This window comes from Malurus melanocephalus, unplaced genomic scaffold (assembly GCF_030028575.1).
Source record: "Malurus melanocephalus ecotype Western Australia unplaced genomic scaffold, MMel_1.1 scaffold_31, whole genome shotgun sequence".
Lineage (NCBI taxonomy): Eukaryota > Metazoa > Chordata > Aves > Passeriformes > Maluridae > Malurus > Malurus melanocephalus.
The window spans coordinates 1,350,572-1,370,895 of NW_026623263.1; the positions used below are offsets into that span (position 1 = coordinate 1,350,572).

The window sequence follows — 20,324 nt, forward strand, 5'->3', positions numbered from 1 at the left end:
TAGTCAACAGGCCGAGTCTGTTTTAATTACAATTACAGATTAGATGTCTAATTCCTAGTCTTTCCTTTCACATCCTTTTATTCCCATGCCAAAGAAAATACATAGTGAGGCATTTATGTTTGCATATACTATGCTCTGGACTCCATGTCTAGCCTAATAAATTCATTAACGAGACAARTAGTACAAATGTTGGCTCTGCATCTCTCTCACTAAAGGTCATTGTTTCCTTTTCTTCCTTACTTAACTTGTCCATGTTAGAATGCATTCAKCATTTTTGCTGTTTTCAACCACTAATAAAATGGTGGACTGGACCTGTACATCAGTGCTGACAGCCAGGAGCAGTACCATTGCCCTGTCCATGCATCCTTCCTGAATGGGAAAATTAGGTCAACTGATAGTCCAGATTCTCCATGTGACCAGCACAGGGCAGGGTGGGTGGAAGAAGGCCAGCATGGCACTTCTTCAGCASAACAAATACTGAAGAAACCTCTAATGTGTGTAAATGTACGTGCACTTCAAACTTGTGAAATAATTTACAAGAGGAATCTCTCAGAAGYGAAGAAAGGAATGAAGAGAAAAGGGATGTCCAAGCTTTGCTAAGGACAACCAAAACCAAACCAATAAAAAAATAAACCACCAAAAAAAACCCAACAAGCCATGTGAGAGCAGGTAAGTGCCTATAACCTAAGTTTTGGCCCAAATAAAACTTATTTGTTTTGCCATAAACTCAGTTCAGCCACTTTCCTCACAGAAAGTTTGTGGATCATGCCTTGGGTCCATTTTCAGCAGTGGCAGATCTTCCTATATGAAAAGCAATGATGATGAAGGTGTTACCCACCCCTGCAGTACAATGAGCTGACTGTAATACAGGCATCAGGATGGCAACAACACTGAATGCAAAGCCAAAAAACAGAGACATAACTATTCAAAAGTAAGACACTTATATTTTGACTGTTCTTTTGTTTGCAAACAATGAAAAATGTTCCTCCTTCCTTAGTGATCTGCAAGAGTCCCTGGAAAACTCCAAAAACCGAGCTGAAATTCAGTGTTTATCATGYTGTGAGCAGGACTAGATCATCTTCCACCCTCACCAGCCCTATGACTGAGCTTTGTGAACTGCCTTTCCACAACCTTCAGTAGCCTTTAAAGTTACTTTCAGAAAAGCAGAAATATTTGGAATTCATTAGAACATCAGCACTTCATAGAGTTGCACTTCCCCATCTAGCAAACACACTGCTGTAATGGGTGATGCTGCTTCACACTGTGCCACATCCACATCCACATCCACTTCCACATCCACATCCACTTCCACATCCACATCCACTTCCACTTCCACTTCCCCACCACCTCGGAAGGACGAGCTGCCATACTTCTAACTAGTTAAATGACAGGCATCGTTCAACCCAATTAAATTAAAATATCACAAAGTTGCATGTTGATTAAAATTACATACTTCAGTGAAGTTTAATGTGCTGGTGGATTATTTTTACAAATTTATGGCCGATCAAATTCCAATTAAACACAAATGAGTATGTGTGTACATACATACATAAAGCCAGTTTAAATAAATACAAAATTTCAAACATATCATTAAGCATCAATTTACATGTACAGAAGGCTGTAGCTTGGCCCTTTGGGATCCTAACATTCTCTTTTATTAACCTTTTTACTACATGGGGACTCTATTTTATATGCAAGTACTAATGTGTGAATCTGTAAATACYATCAATATTTCATTTTCTACAAAGTATTTATAAATTGCATCAAGTCAGAACTGCCCTAGGCAGACATGGCATGTCACTGAAGTAAGCGACACAGGCTTAAAAAATAATCCCCATTTATTTCAGAAACAGTACATTAAAGAAATACCTGACCTGTGCAGCCACGGACTCCATAAATAGCTGGATACATAATTATTTTTGTGCAACCAACCCACAACACCCACAGGTTTCAAAGTGCTTAGCAAGACAATAGAAGATTATGGTTCCCATTTTACAAYGGGAACAGCTGAAATAGAAAACTCAGGTGGCTTGTCTGAGGTCTTATTGAAAACCAGTGTCACAAATGTGGAAAAAGACCTGAGACTCCTGATTCTCAAACCAGTCTTAAGCCACAGACGACTTCACCGTGATTAAATCTATAAACTGAAACTGAGACCAAAATGCAACTTGATTCTTTCAGCTCAAATAAGGAACAAAGATTTCTCATCGATATGAGACAGGGTCATTACTGCCACAATCTGTAGATCAGTAAGGCCAGATACAGATATCCCAAAGTCACTCATGGGGAAAGGCCCCTTAATAAAAGACAGATGGCTAGAAAGAAGACAGTGGCATGGAGAAAGCTAAATCCCAGGGCTCACCAGAACCACCAAAACTGAACTTGTGGCAGAGCAACACTCCAGGGAAACCCCCAAAATGCCAAGTGGCATTTCTGAGTTGCAGGAGTTTCTGCAGCCCCCCGCACTAGCAAACACCTCCCTCGTACTGCAGCATGGGAAGCCCAGCTGCGAGGAGGCTCCTGAGCCACTGTGGTACCGGGAGGTCTGGCAGAGCCTTGGCAAGCAGGGGCTGCTGAAGGACTCTTGCTCTGCAGCTGAACCAGGGTCTATTCAGGCACCTGCCAGCCTGGGATCATGGCAGTACAAAGCCACGGGACTTGCACAGAAAGACACTTCATGYGGGTCTTCATTTCTGCAATATGGCTATTCTTATGCTTACTGTTCAACTTGGGGTGTCCTGCACTTCGACAAAACACCACACTGCTCAACACTAACTAGAAATAGTGTTATCCACTGCTATGCGTAGACATATTATCTCAAGAGGGCTGGGATTTCACACAAGAATTTTCTTACAGGCAGAGATAYAAATGAAAAATTACCTCTTTTGGCACAGATACCTGCCCCCAAGAGGTTGCAGAGACTCTCCTTAGGGCACGCATGTATTCTGCCTTTGGAGAATACACAACTGTGTGCACATAAATGCACAACTGTTTCGATCAACTTTCATTGTTCGTGAAACCAACACTGTTGGCACAGCACCTGAGCACATGCTTTGTAGAAGAAAAACCAACGCACAGGTTAGTTGGGTGAAGAGAACAGTAGTAGAGACCATGCAGTATATAGGGATCTTCTTTCCCTTATATGATCCAGTCATACTGACATTGTAAAGATCTGTGTCAGTCCCAGAGATGAGAAGTGTGGATCTTCAGGTGAGGTCACACGGCTCATTTGGCATCACGCTGATCTCTTGGTTTTGTCTGTGAGATGGGCACTTGCAGTTTCCCTGAGGTAGCAGARGTCTTTGCTTTATTCATTAAACAAAAGCAAAAGTGAAGGAAAAGAGAACAGGTAGACAGAAGTRTTGGAGTTTCTTATGAAAGATACAAATACACTTGAAGTAAAATACATTTCTGAAACACTCCATTGGGACAGACAATGCAAGAGCCTCCAAAAGCAAACTTCACCGTCTCAGAATCACCCTAAGGACAATTACAGGTTTATTGTGGCAAGTTACAAAACAGTTAATCAGAGACGCATGACTTTTCATAAATAAATAGCCAGGCACCTGGCTCTGCTGGGCCCTGGACATCACACAGAATGGATATTTTTCTCACTGCCATCCTGCAGCAGGTCAAGGCAGCAGAACTGCAGGCGCTGTGCTACAGCAGCACATGGCACTGCCGGCAGAGAACACAGCACTGCTACATCGAGGCCTTCGTAGAACTTAAGTGCAGGAAGTGTTCATCAGACGACAAATGTACCCACTCCTTCTGTTGTTCTGCCACCTTTTCTGCCAAGCATTTTACCAGGACAGGGTCTACTTTGGAGTCAATCTTGTTGGCRAACCAGTGCCCGTAATTCAGAAGCCACCTTAATTCTCCAGCCCCGTAGATGCAGACACTGCGAAGGTGGGTACCAGTGCACGGAGGATACAAATAGTCTTCAAGATAATTCCATTTCACCAGGCGAGTTTTGCTTTGCAAGTCTGTTACATCCTGGGAGGACCTTGGAACTTCCCCAGGGACCCCGGGAACACGTACAAGAGAGGCCCAGAAATGCTCATCTGGAGAGTACGTGTCCCTTGACCACTCAAAAAAGTCTTTCGCAAGTGTGCTTTCAAGGGTATATTGAATAAATTCCCGGCTTAAAACAAAATAGGCACTGCCTACAAATATCTCAATATTATGGGGTGGTGGATTCTTGGAAATATTGGTTTTTACAGGCATCTGCATGTATTCATAAGGCACTTTCATAAGTTCATAGTGATAAGTAAATCTTTCTCTTTTGCTACTGCTTGGCTTTGAAGTTTCCAGCATGTTTCCTCCACCGAGTTTCTTCAGTTCAGCGACCAACTCAAAATTTGATTTCAAAGGGAAATCTTGCCCACACAAATTGATAACATACTTCCAGGCAACTGGAGAGTCCACCAAATCAGACAAACAATTGAAATCTGCTTGCAGACGTGAAATATGCGCATAGTCTACTGTCTCCAATTTTGATGCAATGAAAATATTTGGGAAACATTTAGCTAGATTGTTCAAAGCAGATTTGAAACTTTTTGCTGCTTTTTGGTCATAATGGATGCAGTAAATATTCTGACGACTGTACAACGAGTGTATGAGCCTTTCTACCATTGCTGCATCTTTGTGAACAACCAAAGAATAGGCGATTGGAAAATTCTCCTCCTCTGGAGAAACTGGTTTGAGGTGGTATTTCCTAAGTGAACGATAGACATGACAGTCGCTTGTCATTGCTACAACATCTTCATCAGCTAAATCAATWATTTCTTTTCTTCTTATCTCCAAACTCTTGCCAATTTCACGAGGATCTTGTTCRTATATAAATGAACAATTAATTTCATACTGTAACTCATCTCTAGGGTATGAATACCTGTTTCTAACATARGAAGAAGTGCTCAAGAAGTGCTCAACTAAGTAAATGCCTTTAGAAGGAAAAAAGTGTCTTTCAACGTGGAGGAGCTTCAACAGTGCAATCAGCCACCCAGTAAAACACAGGATCAGGATTTTCCTTCGTGAAGGACATTTGTAGGGCCACTTGCGTCTCTTCATTCTGCAAAAAAGAAGAGACACCATGTTACCTTAAATCATAAAGAAATCATCAGAGACAACTCCAGCTCCTAAAAAGATATGCACACACCAGTCTGCCTACAGTATAAATACCACCTTACCAGAATAGGGCACTGGTAAGCTCTAGTTACCACTTAATCATCCTTTTAAAACTTCATTCCCCCTAAATTAGCTGAGTGAAGGCAATAAACCAGATGACTTTCAGCCAAATAAGAGTACTGGAACAAGACTCACACTATTTTTTTTCAAACCTTTTTTAAATTTCGAATGAGACACAAAGTGAAGTACAGCAACCCCTGGATTGGCAAAAACATTACTGTTATCCATGTGAGTGGGAAGGATTGATTACTTTCCTGAGTAACTACAAGGGATTCAATGGGARCAGCACAGAGATCACTAGTGAGTCTGGAAAGAATGGGCACTTAATGGTAGATATTCGTATTTAAAAAATAAAAGTATGAAACTGAAAGCTTTRGAATTCAAACACTGCATCCTCATTATTTCTAACAATGGAGTTGGCTCATAAACATGTCCAAGAGGAAATTAATTTCTTCCTGTCCTGTGCCAACAGGATCTGACAAGCCCAAAGTCCCTCCTCTCTTCAGATTTCTTCAGGAAAATACTTCTTATTTGCCCAGAAGACAGAGGGAATAAAGACCTAGTGCTTTCATCCACTGGTATGAACATAAAACAAATGCAACATTCTGAAGGYAGGAGGGGTAGTAGTGAGCAATAGCGCATCTATCCTGCTCTCTGCCATGTGACACATGTGAACCTTGGATGTGACCACAAAAACACACATGGCCCCTTTTTACACAGCATGTTATTTAATAACATTCCTGTGTAGCATATTAACAACTGAGGCATTACCACAATAAAAACTAAACACAGGGATCCTCTCCATACAGCTTTGCTTCACTGGATGTCTGTAAGCAGCATCATTAAGATCCCTGAATTAATATTAGACCATAACCACATACAAGTGCAGCAGAAAACATAGCTCTACTTAGCTTAAACTAAGCTCTACTTTGCCTTTAAGGTATGCAGTTCCCAGTATTTTCTTTTGAATAGAAGCTCTTCAGCATGTTTCCAGAGTCAGTAAAAGGGTGGCGCCAGCAGAATTGGCTCCTATGCCTGCACACCACTCATATGAATGTAAAATCAAGCACTGAGATGTGCATTCAAATRTATTGCAAGACTAACTTGGGCATCTCTAGCATTCTCTTAAATGTCAGGTCTTGCAAGCTGTAGCTACATTTAAATTGCAGCTTKTCAAGGCAGAGCTTTATCATTTGTCTGTTCTGCCTGACTTTGCCTTTCCCTGTGCATCTTTGTCCTCAATATTTCTCTTTTGGGGCAAAAAAAAGAAGGAAATGTCATCTCCTTRTTTCACCTGGGGCGTGGCAGGTACAGATCAGGGTAAGCCAACATATATCTATTTTGCAGAAACCAAAGGTCAGCAACTCCCKGCAAGTTTTAGAAACAGTCTCCAGGTATGCTAACAAAGAAAGATAAAAAACAGATCTGTCTCATAGAATCATAGAATTGTTTGAGTTGGGAGGGACCTTAAAGATTATCTCGTTCCAAACCCCGTGCCATGAGCAGAGAACCTTCCACCAGGCCTTGAACACCTCCAGGGATGGGGAATCCACAACTTTACTGGGCAGCCTGTGCCAGTGTGTCATCATCCTCAAAATGAAGGAAGGCATTCATATCCCTGGGAAGCCAAAAAACCCACGTTCCTCCATAGCAAGCAGGTGCATTCCTTCATCTCTTCTCCAGACTAATTCCAGCCCAATGTCTAATCTGGGCTTCCCCTTTACCTACTCCCTTCCTTTATCTGTGTTCCTGGAGGAAAGTCACCTTTCTGTGCAGCCCACCCCATGCCTTCACCCAATGTCTCCCTGACTATCCAGTACATCACTTCCTACCTGGCTGAACAGGGATTGCCTGTTCAGCCTAATTCAAGGAGTGAAATCTTCTCTTGCTCTCTCCTTCAAAGAGTTTGGACAATGGAAAAAGAGTTGGGGAAACAACACATTCCCAATGTCTCCGAAACCCCTCTATCTGTGTCAGCCCTGGCCAGCTYTGCCCAGTGCTAAACAGTCTGTTGCTATGAAACCAAACAAAGCCATGGAATCTTAGAATGTCCTGAGCTGGAAGTGACCCACAAGAGTCATCAAAGTATGACTCCCGCCCAGCACAGGATACCCCAAGAGTCACATCATGTGCCTGAGAGTGAGTCCAACTCAGAGTATTGAGCTCTGCCAGGCTGGTGCTTTGACCCCTTCCCTGGGGAGTTTCTTCCAGTGCCCAGCCACTCTCTTGGTGAAGACCCTTTTCCTGATATTCAACCTAAACGTCCCTCTTCTTCACAYTGTTCCCTCAGATCCTGTCACTGGTCACCACAGAGAAGAGATCAGTGCCTGCCTCTCCTCTCCTCCCAAGGAAGCTGTAGACCATGATGAGACCTCCCCTCAGTCTCAGACAGACTGAACAGTCCAAGTGATCTCAGCTGCTCCTCACACGGCTTCCCCTCAAGGCCCTTCACCATCCTCCTGTCCCTCCTTTGACACTCCCCAATGGCTTTATATCTCTCTGCTATTTGTGGCACCCAAAGCTGCCCCCAGCACTGAGCTGAGGCTGCCCTAGTGCAGAGCAGGGCAGGACAATCCCCTCCCTTGGATGCTGTGCCTGATGCCCCCAGGACATGGGTGTCCCTCCTGGCTGCCGGGGCACTGCTGGTTCATTTTCAACTTGCCATGGACCAGGACCCACTGGTCTGTTTCCATGGGGTTGCATTGCCTTTCAGCTGTTTTTCAATAACTCCCAGAACAATCTTGTCCATAATTAAACCAGGCACTGGAGTGAGACTGAGAGGCCTATACATATCAGGCTCATCCCTCTTGCCTTGAAGGAATTCTTCCTCCTGTCCAACCTGAGCCTTTTCAGGTGCAGTCTGAGGCCATTTCTTCTTCTCCTTGGTGGTTGCCCAAGAGAAGAGGCAACCCTTGGTACAGCCTCCTTTCAGGCAGTTGTAGAGAGCAGTAAGGTCTCCCCTGAGCCTCCTCTTCTCCGTGCTCCCTCAGTCACTCATATAATTTACTTTCTAGACCMTTCACCACCTTTGTTGCCCTTCTAAATAATTTATCTCTCACCAGGATAAAGTTAATTTCAGCAAAAGACTAGAATTTCTTGAGGAACAATGTGAGACCAGGGAGTTAAATGTCTTGGGACGGAAGGACTGTCACTAACCTCATAGGGTTTTGACTGAAGTGCAAAACTGTTTATTTTTCRCCCCATGCAGACTCAAAGCTGTGCTGAGACACAGAGGTGTAGTGTAGACACAGYGTGGCAGATGAGAACAGGAACAAATTGCAGCCCAAAGCACCTGGCCTGGGTATCACTGACCAGGTGATAACTTTAGTTATCTTGCCCATGAAATATTTTTCCTCAGGTGATGCCATACAATCCACACGACCAGAATTACATCTTTTGCATCAAGATTTTATATTATCATTTTGTATTATGAGCTTGGCATTGCATCTTGCCTCTTTCCATAAGATGTGTTACTTGTCTTTTCTACATGTGAGAAGACTCCTGAAGTACATTTGCTTGGCCCAGGACTTGAGCAGGGCAGGAGCCCCAGGTCTTCATCTGACAGAAGTCATAAGGCTTCTCTCTGGATCCTCCCCACGTTATACAGCCCCTTCATGAACCTTCGCTCCCAGGGAAATCCTTTTCTCCTGCCTCTGCCCCACACTATTAATAAACCTCCCAGATTTTACCCTYTCCAGGTTGGTGAACAATGAAAACGTGCCCTTTTATCTGATTAACAGACCCTTTATCAATTTATTATGTCCAAAAAAATCTGCATTTCCCTTGTCACTAGCACTGTAATGCAAAACACAAAAAATAATTTTAAAGAAGTCTCCTGTCACAACTGCTGCTCACAATTAGAGAAGATGGATGAAGKCAAAGCATCCATCCCAACCAACTACTGCTAAGCCTCACAAAGATCTTTCCCTCAACTGCAAAGACTCCTGTATCAAAGGTTTCTGGATTTATAAAGCCATGCCCGTGGCTCAGGATTCAATCACAAATAGAAAATGGGTGAAGTTGTCAGGAAAAGCAGGAAATCCTCTCCTCAGGTCCTCAAGCTCCACGTGGGAGGACTCCCACTTCAGGACTGTGCTAGCTGGAAAGTGACCCAGCTAAAAGCTTGAACTGCAGGCATTAATTGCAACTCTTCTGATTGACAGCAAGGCTCTAAGTGTGTCTTCTGTAATACTGATGTTTAAAAATGTCAGGCAAGGGTGAGATGCACTGCTAACATCAGGTACAATCTGGTCGTAAAACCCTGAACATGTTGCTCTCAGCCATGTGAACAACTGATTGATTTTGCATTTCACTGGCACTCCCAAAAAATGCGCATTGCCTCAAGTCAATGCATGTCTTACGAACTCAATAGAAATACTATACCTTCTATTTCAGGATTTTTTCATTTAAACTGAACTGAGTTCTAAACTGATCTGAGTTCCAAGCAAAAATCAGTTTTGAATGATAACTAAGTATTAGAGGGGGGACAATCCACATTTTAGTTTGTTTTACAGATTAGGGYATTGTCATCAAAATTAGGATGGATTAGAACAACGTTTACTTCTTCATTTGCATCTTCTAACCAGCAAAAAAATGTTCTTGTCTGTAAAAACTTGTAGATGTATCAGCAGCACTCCTGACCTCCAAGGCAGACCCTAAAGGGAGTGATGATCTACCTGCCAAAAAGCTATTCTGCAGTTTCCTCTGACTACTACGTAATTTTTGTTGCATTCTGATCTAAATACACTGGCTAAGGCCACTGTGCACTATTACATATCAGGTATCAAGGTTATTGAACTATTGAAGTTTATGATGCCTACCTTATCTATTTTTTATTATTAATAGTTCAATACCATTGAATATCTAAGATGCTGTGGAAACAATACCAAGCAGTGTAAGCTAGGTTTAAATGGGTTTYGAGTGTGCCCACTGGAATTTTCACTGTATTTACCAAGTAAGTGAAAAGTTGCATCTTCTCAGTGCTCTGAAAAGAAATTGTTGCGGGCCAGCTGGTGAATCGTGTATCTGGGTAGCACTGGACCAGATATCATATCAGTCCAGCATCTTTTCTGTCGAGGGAAGCAGACCACACATACACAAAGAGGAATGGAGAGAAGTTTATCCATCTCCCTACAAGCGGACAGCCCTTGAAAGAAAAAACAAGAACTGCCRTTGTTGTTAATTGGAAGAACACAAGTCAGCTGAAACTGTGCATTTTGAGATGTGGTGGTCCAGGTTGCTCTGAAGAACTGCCATGAGCACATACATTAGTTTATTTGCAATAACATTTTTTACAAAATGTACATCTATTCCTTCAGAGTAAAATCAAGTTTAAAGTATCACTTCTACTGAGAAACTGTATGCCATCATATGTTGTTTCATAGAATTACAGGAACATGGAAGCACTTGAGTTGGAAGGGGACCTTTAAAAATCATTTAGTCCAATGCCCTACCACAGGCAGGGACATTTCCACCGGCTTGAGGGTGTCCCACAACATCTAGACATACTTTATGTTAGGAAGCAGAACTTAATGTGGTGAAACTATCCAGACTGCTTCTAGATTTGGCCTTGAAAAAAAAACAAGCAGAGAACCTGTTCTGCATCCTGGTTGGTCTACTATGCATGTGAGACACACCTTGCCCAAACTAAGCACCTGAAGTCTTCTGCAGCTGGTGGAAAGATACAAGGAACTACAAAGGATCACCAATTCGTCCCAAAGCATGAACATGAGATGGGCTGGATGAAGTCTCACTGGGAAAGTCATGGTCACAACAAACAGGAGCCAGGAAAAAGCCCAGCTCTTGCTTGCAATGGCACAGCCTTGTTGCAGCTCCAATGTGATGAATTCTGGGGGTAGCAGTATTGCACCCAACCCCAATCCTCTGCCAGGAACACCCCAGCAGCTCCTCCATCCCAAGGAGCACTCAGAAGCAATGGAGAAAATGCTAGGCTGAAAGCTGCTCTGGTTAGCACAAGTCTGAGTCAGCTTGGAGAACTAAGATCTTGCTCTGGCTGATCTCCAATGGCTCATATACACCAGTGCTGCAGCAGCTTCAGCCCTCTTTATAGGCCAGCCCTCTATAGAGGTTTAAGGAGGCATTTGAGCAGCTCAGAAGAAAGGACAGGTTCCCTTCATCAGCACAAAGAAATTGGAAGGCTTTGGGCTAATACCATCTCTCTGAAGGTGTTTCCACTTTAGTAAGACTCTCATATGATACATATGGAGACCARGGCTTTACTGTAGCTCCTCTAGCTCCACTATTATTTTTGCTTTTTACATAAACTCAGCATATCCAGACTCCCAGTCTGTGYACCTTTGTGATGCCAATGTCATTCCTGCACAGGCGGAATCTACTCTCCCTTCACCCTGAGCAGGAACAAATTACCAACACTCACATTCATCTTACTCTGCATGGCAAGTCTCACCTGCCATCTACACAGCTCAGAGGTGTTCCCACTTTGTCTGTATTCGGAGCACATTGATTTATTAGCAGCTTGTGAACTACCTCACTTGAGAAAACAAAGAATTTTTCAGCTCCCCAGCACTTAATTCTGCCTCCTCATTGTGCCTGTTCTGATACAGCCTGTGCTCCATTAAACTCAAGTCCTTCAGTGATTAAAGGTGGAAGCTTCCAGGTGGATCTACAACGCCCACAAGCTCTCTGGATGTTGCCCACAGTGTGGAGCCATTATGAACCAYCCAGGTCCATGACAGGAAACTCAGAGCTTGATGGAGCTGAGATATATCCCCAGGCAGAAGGATAAAACTCATGCTTTGAAGCTTGGGTTTTGTTCAGGAAGAATAAAAGGATTTCTGCTCCAAGAGGGCTGACACCATGGAAAGGGAAAGGTACTCCTTTGATGTTGGAAGCAACAGGCTCAGCAGCAGGCATGCAGGCAGGGCTATCTGAAGAAGCCTGTAAACTAAGCCTGCAATAACCAATGCATCACAACTTTCCAGAGGAACACAAGGTATATATCAATATCCACTGGCCCCCCTCCTCTGCCCTCTGCCAGTCCTTCCCAAAGGAAGCTTTTGCTCAGTAGGTGAGCAAAAGTCCAATCTCAACCAGCGGCTACACTGAGCTACACAAAACAAAAGTCAAGGGCTCTCCCAATGCATAGTCCTAGCAAATTTAGAATACTTCTTTTCTACTTTTGCAATACCAAACAAAGAAATCTGTGACTTTCTGGAGATGCCACAAATTACTTTGGTGTCATGCCAGATGGCCAGCAGGTGGGAACCACCTCTTGTCTGTTGTCACATCAGCTTGGGACTGGTTTACCCGTGCAGACATCATGACAAGACACTTTGATTGTTACTAGAACAGGGATTCTAGGAAAGTTCAGGCTGTGAGCAGGCAGTGCTCTCTCCTCRATGGATCTGAAATCGTGCTCCCTATGAAAGCCATTGTGAGTCGATCTGCTTCTGCGCTTGCCAGAGCAAGAGTTAAAAGTCTGAGTGCAAGACTGTGGAAGGAAAGAGGGAGAGCAGACACAGGCAAACAGGAGTGCTTTTACCCTACCATGTGATTCATTCTTGCATGAAGAAACCCTTCTGCYGAGGTACAGCACAAACCAAGCTCTTGCTAGGTTAAAAAAATAAAAAGGGAATGGTCGCTGGGAAGAGCAGAAGCAGCAGAACAGAGGTCGGGAAATTATGAAAGAGGAGAATGGAGAGAGGAATCAATAAGGGTTAGTGCTCTCATGTAGCATTAACAACAATAAAAATCAAAGCAAAAGAACAAGTGCTTTCTCCCATCAGTTACTCCACCATCACTCAAAGGCATCTGAGGCACTGTCTACACTTTTCCTTGGAAACCAAGTCACAGTGTATTTCAGCAACCAACATCATTACTATATAAATCAGGAACTATAGGAACAATTCCCTCTCTTCCAGGCAGAAACACTTCAGGAAAGGTCTCCCTGATAAATTATCTCTGTTTGCTTAATACACACCTGTTTACACAGCAATGCAAACTTGGTTGTTTGCATGACCTGCTCTGTGGAAAAATTTAGTTAGCTCCTCCTGGTTTTCCCTCTGATCTACACAAGCTAAGTCTGGATCTACAGGAAAGACAGAGGRGATGATGTCCCTGAGAAACTGGGGAAGGGGAGAAGTAATCCTGTACTTTCTTAAGTTATTTAGTTGGGTTTTTTTTTAGTAAACTGGCTGCCTGAGTTAAACTTTAAACACTACTTGACTATTCAATGCTGCTAATTGGAAAAGTTAATTTATTAATGTGCTACTTTTTACTGCTGCTWGCTGCTTATTTCCATCACAAAATTATCTATTGATAGCGATCATGGGATTTCTGTAGGAGTAGTTTTCGTTGGCATTAAATCTGATCAGTAAATTCTATCAAGTTTGTCAGATTTTCCACCCACTTGCCCTGCACTGGAGCCTCAGCCTGTACCCCTCTCTAACACAGTCACACTACCAGCCATGTTCTTCACAACTCACTCCACKGTTTGGGCTTGTCTATCTGATGAAATATTTAGATTTTCTCTGAATGATAGACAACTAAAGAGCTAAGAAACTACAATCACTTACATACTTCACTGGAAGATGTGGAAAAATATGTCATTACTTTAAGAGCTARTTAAAAGATACACCTGCCAATCTTAAGACCCTGAAGACTTAAAACAACACAGTGTCCCAATGAAAAACAATAAGAAAAGACTACAGTTTAGCACAGCATGGTTTGTGTTTCTGTAAGAGAAAAGACAGGTTATTGCCACATACACGTGARACACAGGTTAAGCAAAGATATGGCGATTACAGATATTGCACGAAACTTTGTCCCAGTGCTAAACATGAGAACCCTTTCCTGCACAGGATCTGTATATATTCAGACAGCAGAAGCTGCTGCACAGACTGTAAGCTGCTTTGCTTGCCTGTTTGTCACTCAGGCCCAACTCCATGCTCTTTAGAAAAGGTTGGATTCTCCTTTCCGCTTGCCTCCACTGGCRATCCCCATAATTTTAGTAGAATATCTTCCATTAACTTCAGCATGCTCATGTCCCAGAGAAATTGAAAGGTAGAGAAAGTCTGTGTCTCTGCTTTTTGGCCAGGAAAAGAGGCAAGTAATTTCTGCAGGGTCATACAAGCAGCACAAGAGAGAACCTGGTTCCTCTGCAACCCCAACTAATCTGAATTGTTTTACAGTAACTTTTCATGAAAGCTCTTTTGGTGGAGGCCTGAAAGTCTTTCTGCACATCCCTTGGTACATCTCATACTAGTGYGTCATGCTAGTCACAGGGTTTGCAGCCCTCTTAATGCAAGAAAGTGATAAGAAGGCCCAGAGATTGTCAGCCATCAAAATTCCCAGCCCTGGTGCTTATACATTGAGAATATAAATTCTCTGATTTTGTGAGATGGGAGCATCCATGTTTGCCAAGGACCTAGTGAACTATAAAGGCAGAAGTCAAGAAAAACAAACAAACAAATGCCCACTAACAAAGACACACTCCAACAAATAGAGTTTACTCCCTTCTAATGTGTGGCAAAATAAAGTTTAACAGGTTTGTTTCACCTCATATGGGAGTTTAAAGCAATACTGCTACAGTGGAGAGAGGGTTAATCTTTACTCTAAACTATAGTATAGCATAAAAAATAGACCCAAAGGGACAGAGTTTGTGTTCATTGGCAAGGTGAAGCACATAAAAGAGGGTGGAAGTTTCCTGTTAAACAGGGAAGCAGGAGAAACTGCATCACACCGCAGAAAAGCTCCCATTAACAGSTCAAAATATTTCTCCATTTCCTTCACCTCCTCACCAAGCTGCCTGCAGACTCTTGTCTGCAATCCCCCACTGTAAATCACCCTCTTTAAGTTACTTCCCTTCCACCAAAAGTCACAGCTTGTCACATCAGCAAAATTACATCAAAGAGAGCTGCAGGCCTACCTGATGGACTTCACTGTGATCTCTTCTCCTCTTTATGATGCACTCTCCCTGGACATCAATATGGGCACAGCCAGCTYGGTGGGTGAACAAAGTCCTGGTGTCTGCTCCATCCTGCCGCTGCCCACAGCTCCACCATTATCAGTGCTTCAAGTGTGCAGAAGTAGTAGGGATGACATTATGTCTTGCAAAAATTACAGAAAAAATTGTAAAACGTTAGCTGAARAATAGTGAACATGGAGGCTTTGAACAATAAGCTGTGGAAGGCATTATCCATATAAGAAGCACATATTTTTGTTTATTCACATATCATTTCTAAGCACCAAGAGGGTAGGGAGAAAGAAACACCATAAAAAGAAGAGATGACATCAAAGCAACCTAATTTCCTTCTCCAGCAGAGTAAAGAGGACTTGTGGAGAGGCAGGAAAGCACTGGGACATGAGAAGTCTCTGTCAAAAGCCTCTCCAAGTTCAAGATGCACACTTCAGGTACCGAGACTCAGTGTGCCARGGTCTTGCTCTCTCCACAAATAAAGTAGCTCTGACACTAAGCCAAGGCCAGAATTTTGGACTGCTGCTATAAGACTGAAATTCTCTTTAGATACAACAACCTGCATTGCAAATTCACCTGTACATAAGTACTTCGTGTGGTATGCAATGTCTCCTACATGGCAAGAAATACGTTTCTGGGTTATTACACCTGACTTTTCTGTGTGCAATGCTTACAAAGAAATGTGAGGAACTAAACACTGTACTATTTGTGTATACCACAAACAACTATCAAGGTATTTTCTCTCGAGGAAAGCACTGCAGCAGGACTCCTAAGGCATATGGAGCATTCTCCTCCTCTCCATCCACATTTTGACCAAAATACTGTGCACACCAGCCTCCTCTTCATTACCACTCTTCCAGCTATACAGATTTATAAACTGCACTTTTGTGATTGAAGTAGGCTGAGTCTTGTAACCTCCAAAGAGGGCTCTGGGTGTCACAGATGCAAGGTATCCTGCAGTCCTGCCTTAGCTCAATGTCTCCAGCACTGCAAAATTATACAGAACAGTATCCAGAATGCTAATATGGAATATTAATGCTTAATATTGGCACTCTCTGTATGCATAAAATGCAATATGGTAAGACAGTAGCTAGAATAACTTTACCTCTTTTCAGGGTGATGGGATGGTACAGTGCCCAATTGTATAATATATTACCAATTGATTAAAAAAATTAACAATATGGGACATCATCTGTCAGACAATAGCTCCCAGCATATGCAAAACTAGAAAAGGTCTGCAGACAGCTATGCATGTTTTGAGTGAGACTCAGGGTGCTTACTTGTCCCTAGAAATCAAGCACGAAGAAAGACCTCCCCCACCAAACAACAATGCACCACAAAAACTCCACAGTCAGTTCAAAGGGAAAAGGTCTTTGATTGGCACCAGGGAGTCCTGGACAGGGCAAGGCCCAGCTTCTTGACCCACGAGACAAGGCACACAGCAGTAAAGTAATACAACAGAGCATGGTGCAGGAGGATGGGCGGGTCTCTGACAGGCTGGTTTATACCCTGTCACCTGCTTAGCGATGCCTCCCTCTGGTGTGGTGCCATTATAGAACGCCTCTTTCTTCACAGCTGTCTCTCTCGTACTCAAAGCAGAGGGACCTCTGCCTTGCCCTGGTCACATTGCAAATCCTGGTGAAGCCTTCTTCATTTTTGAGTGTTTCAGTGAGAGGACTGATGAGGCTTGACTTGTTGACAATTACGCAAAATGTACTCGCTTGCTAGACTTGGCACCCTGCTGTTTATGGTGCAGAAATGAGCTTTTTATGACTCATCTGGTGCATTTTTTAGTTCCTTTATCAATATTTCTTGGAAGACCTCAAAAGCTAGAGTCACCATATGACTCCTGATGACTCTTTCTGTAGCTATAATTGCTACATAAATGCTTTAAGCTTTAATTCCTCTGAATTTACCTGTACTACGTATTTCAGATACAGTCTCCTGCCTCTCACCATGACCTGTGCAGGATKATCACAGCCAGCCTGTTTGACTGACTAGAATCATTTGCACATATTAGGTCATAAAATAGCATGTAGAGTATAGGCTATGATCCACAAAACCTACAAAACCTGTTACACAAGCAGTTTTCAGTGTGTGGACGCCTTTCTTGGGAGTCTACTTCTCCAATGTAATATCACACAAAGGTGGTGCAAACACAAGCAACTGGAACCTAGATGTATTCTTTATCACAATTACTGATTTTCAAAAAGTTATAATCCTTGCGAATTGCTAATTTATATGATGCATGTGTCAAAAAGCATTAGCCAGGTTTGTTGGTAATCTTTAAATGCCTTTGCAGCTGGGCAGCATCCAAAAGAAATATACAAGTACTGGGCCAAAACCCATCAGTATCAGATGTATAAAACCAGAAGCCACAGCTGCTCAGATGCAGTAGCATTTCACTTCCCTTTCTATGACCATCTCAGAAAAGCCACTTGCATGAAAGAACAATCACATCATATCCATTGAGCCCACCCAGCCTAGGATGCTGTCTCACAGTAGTTGAAAGCTGATGCTTGGAAACAAGGAAACAGGTGAAAGAAAAGTACTCTGGAACACCTTCTCCACATGTCCTTTCCATTTCCATTTCCTTACAGCTTGGAAGTTTTCAAAGATGGGTTAAAAATGTCTGTTTCTTATGAAAGTTTGGGTTCTTTCATCCAGGCATTTTCGAACTTTCATAAGCTTTCTGATAGAGACTAGGGAGTGGGGGCTRGGGGAAACATGCTACCAATTACTTGAGCATGGTGCAAAAACCCACCCAAGTCTTGTACTTGCTTCCAATCTTTTGCCTTCCAGTGTCACACAGAATCACACAAAACAGACTTGGTTGGAAAAGACTTTTGAGATCATCTGAGTCCAACCTGCGATTTTAACTCACCATATCAGTTAAACCACGGTACTGGGTGCCTCATCAAGTCTTTTTCTAAACACCTTAGGGACACTGACTCCACCACCTCCGTGGGCAGCCCATTCCAGTCACTTGACTGTTGCATTTTCCCTTCTGAAAGAAGCAAGCAGCTCTTTCCTATTAATTGCTTCAACTTCAGTTGAAGTGCAAGTTTATCCACCATCTCTACCCCTCAGCTGTTTCTCTCGCAAACAGACAAATGCAAAAGGATTATTAATAAGGAAATTAATTTATGCAAAAAGGCATGAAGGAAATGTGCCTATCTCAGAATGAAAAAGGCTGGTTTATGGATTAGATGTTTGGAATGAGTCACAGAATATTCAGTGGAGCTGATCTTCAGGTGGGACACAGTGGAAGTTCCCCGTAAAGTCTTCTTTCTCTGAAGTCTTCTTCTTACTCTAGTATTAGAAAATCTGTTGTCCCCATGACAAACAAGCTGCTACCGTCTCTCTTCGAGTGAAAAAAAAGGTCTGACAGATTCTTGCTATTGTTACTTTCTGTTTCCTCACAAGGAAAAAGAACCTCTTTCCATACTAAAGAAATGACTAAGTGCACTTGGCAAATCTGAGCACAGCTACAGACTAACACGAATGTTTTGAGCAATTTAGTGAGAAACGAAAAAATGCCAACATCAGGGCAAAACCCCGATTCCTGTCACTCTACCAAACCGCACCCTAAGTTGCTGTAACTGTTGCTTCTGAAGAGAGGCTTATGCGGCTGTAACATCTGGGCACGCAGCCTGCCAGCCGTGCCGGCAGGTGTGTGCCGCCGCACCCTGTTACCGAGACGCAAAAYCCCCCCGTAACTAACTTTTAAGACAAACGGCGCCTTCTTACCGGAGCTCTCCCGCAGCACCGGCAGCGACCCTCCTCCTCCTGCTCCGGCCGCCTCCAGCGCCGCGCCCGGCCCGGCCCTCTCGCCCCCGCGCAGCGCCGCCCCACTGCGCTCCCGCGGAGTCATACAGTGCCGCCCTTTCCTCCTCCTCCTCCTCCCAAACTCCGCCGCCGCGCCCGAGCATCCAAGTTTGCGCGTACCGCAGAGCCTCCAGGAGGAGGACGGGAGCTGCTGCGATCCCAGCGCGCCGCTCCGCGAAGTTAGGGCTCAGCTCCGCGGGCCGGGCCGGGAACCTTCATTGCATCTGTCCCGGGACGTCGCCGGCGGCCGCGCACGCACTCGGGTGAATCGCGGCCGTCCCGGGCCGGGCGCGCTGCTCGGCTCGGCGGGGTACGGGGTATGTGTTGTGTGTGCGGCACGGCATTTTCTTCCATGACGTGGAGGAAAATAGAAGGGCCGCCRCCCGCCCCGAAACCTGGCGGGCAGGAGGAGGAGGAATAGTGGGAGGTGGCAGCGGTCCCCGCCAGCACCTGGAAGCGGGAGGAACCTGGCTCCTCCATACCGCCCCTACGGCAAAGGCGGCGCCGACCCCCCCCACGGCTGCCCCGCGGAGGCGGAGCGGCCGGCGATCTTCGCAAACACTACGGCCGGCTTAGCCGGGCGGCAGGACAGGGCTGGGACTGGGCTGGGCTGAGGACAAGCCCCTGGCCCGAGTTCCTCGTTCTCTACTCGGCTGCCCCTGGAGCACACAGCCATGAAGAAGATAGGCTGCAGTGGTCCCGGGGCGGGTGGGCACGAGGGCGGCAATTCTGAACTAAGAAGTTGCAGCCTGGCTTTTTAGCAGGTTGGTTGGTTGAGGTTTTATTATTATTTTTTATTAGCTTTTATTTAGCACTGAGATTTTTTATTTAGCGGTGAAATAACCTGCCGCTGGASTGGAATACTGCAGCTCCCCAACGACTTCCAGTCAAAGGCCGGTGTTTTAAGGTCAGGCTGAGCTGTTGGCTCTGCTTGCTGAGAGCCTCGGGCCGTGGTGCATCGGCTCGGTGGGAAATGTGGAAGACGCCACCACACCAGAGAGCATCTGTCTGCTGCTGCAGCACTGACCATGCAGCTGGGCACCGCTGTGACAGCTCGGCTTAAGGCTGGTAATTGCATAAGCCACTGTGACCAAGTTATATGTAACTGGGTATTTCAGCTCTTACCACAGAAATGTGTAAGTGAAATCAAAAGAACACTCATGTGGGAAAACTCACCTGTGGCTTATTCTGCTATAGCAGTGTTAGTGTAAGTAGTAAAACCTTCTGCCACAGACAAGGCCAAAACCTTAGTAACAACAAACAAACACTCTAACCAACAAAAAAACCCACATCYGCAATCTAGAAAAACATAGAGATACCAAAAAATCACATAAAAGTTCTTAAAATCCTTTTC

General features: G+C 44.0%; 1 protein-coding gene across 1 annotated transcript; it reads right to left on the minus strand.

Moving 5' to 3' along the window:
• Positions 1-1,439: 1,439 nt before the first annotated feature.
• GCNT4 (glucosaminyl (N-acetyl) transferase 4) lies at positions 1,440-18,986 on the minus strand. Its single transcript, XM_057363806.1, has 3 exons — positions 18,893-18,986; positions 15,095-15,275; positions 1,440-5,071 (listed from the first exon to the last, which is right to left on the minus strand). The coding sequence occupies exon 3, from the start codon at positions 5,068-5,070 to the stop codon at positions 3,703-3,705; it is 1,368 nt and encodes a 455-aa protein (XP_057219789.1). The 5' UTR covers position 5,071; positions 15,095-15,275; positions 18,893-18,986; the 3' UTR covers positions 1,440-3,702.
• Positions 18,987-20,324: the final 1,338 nt, after the last annotated feature.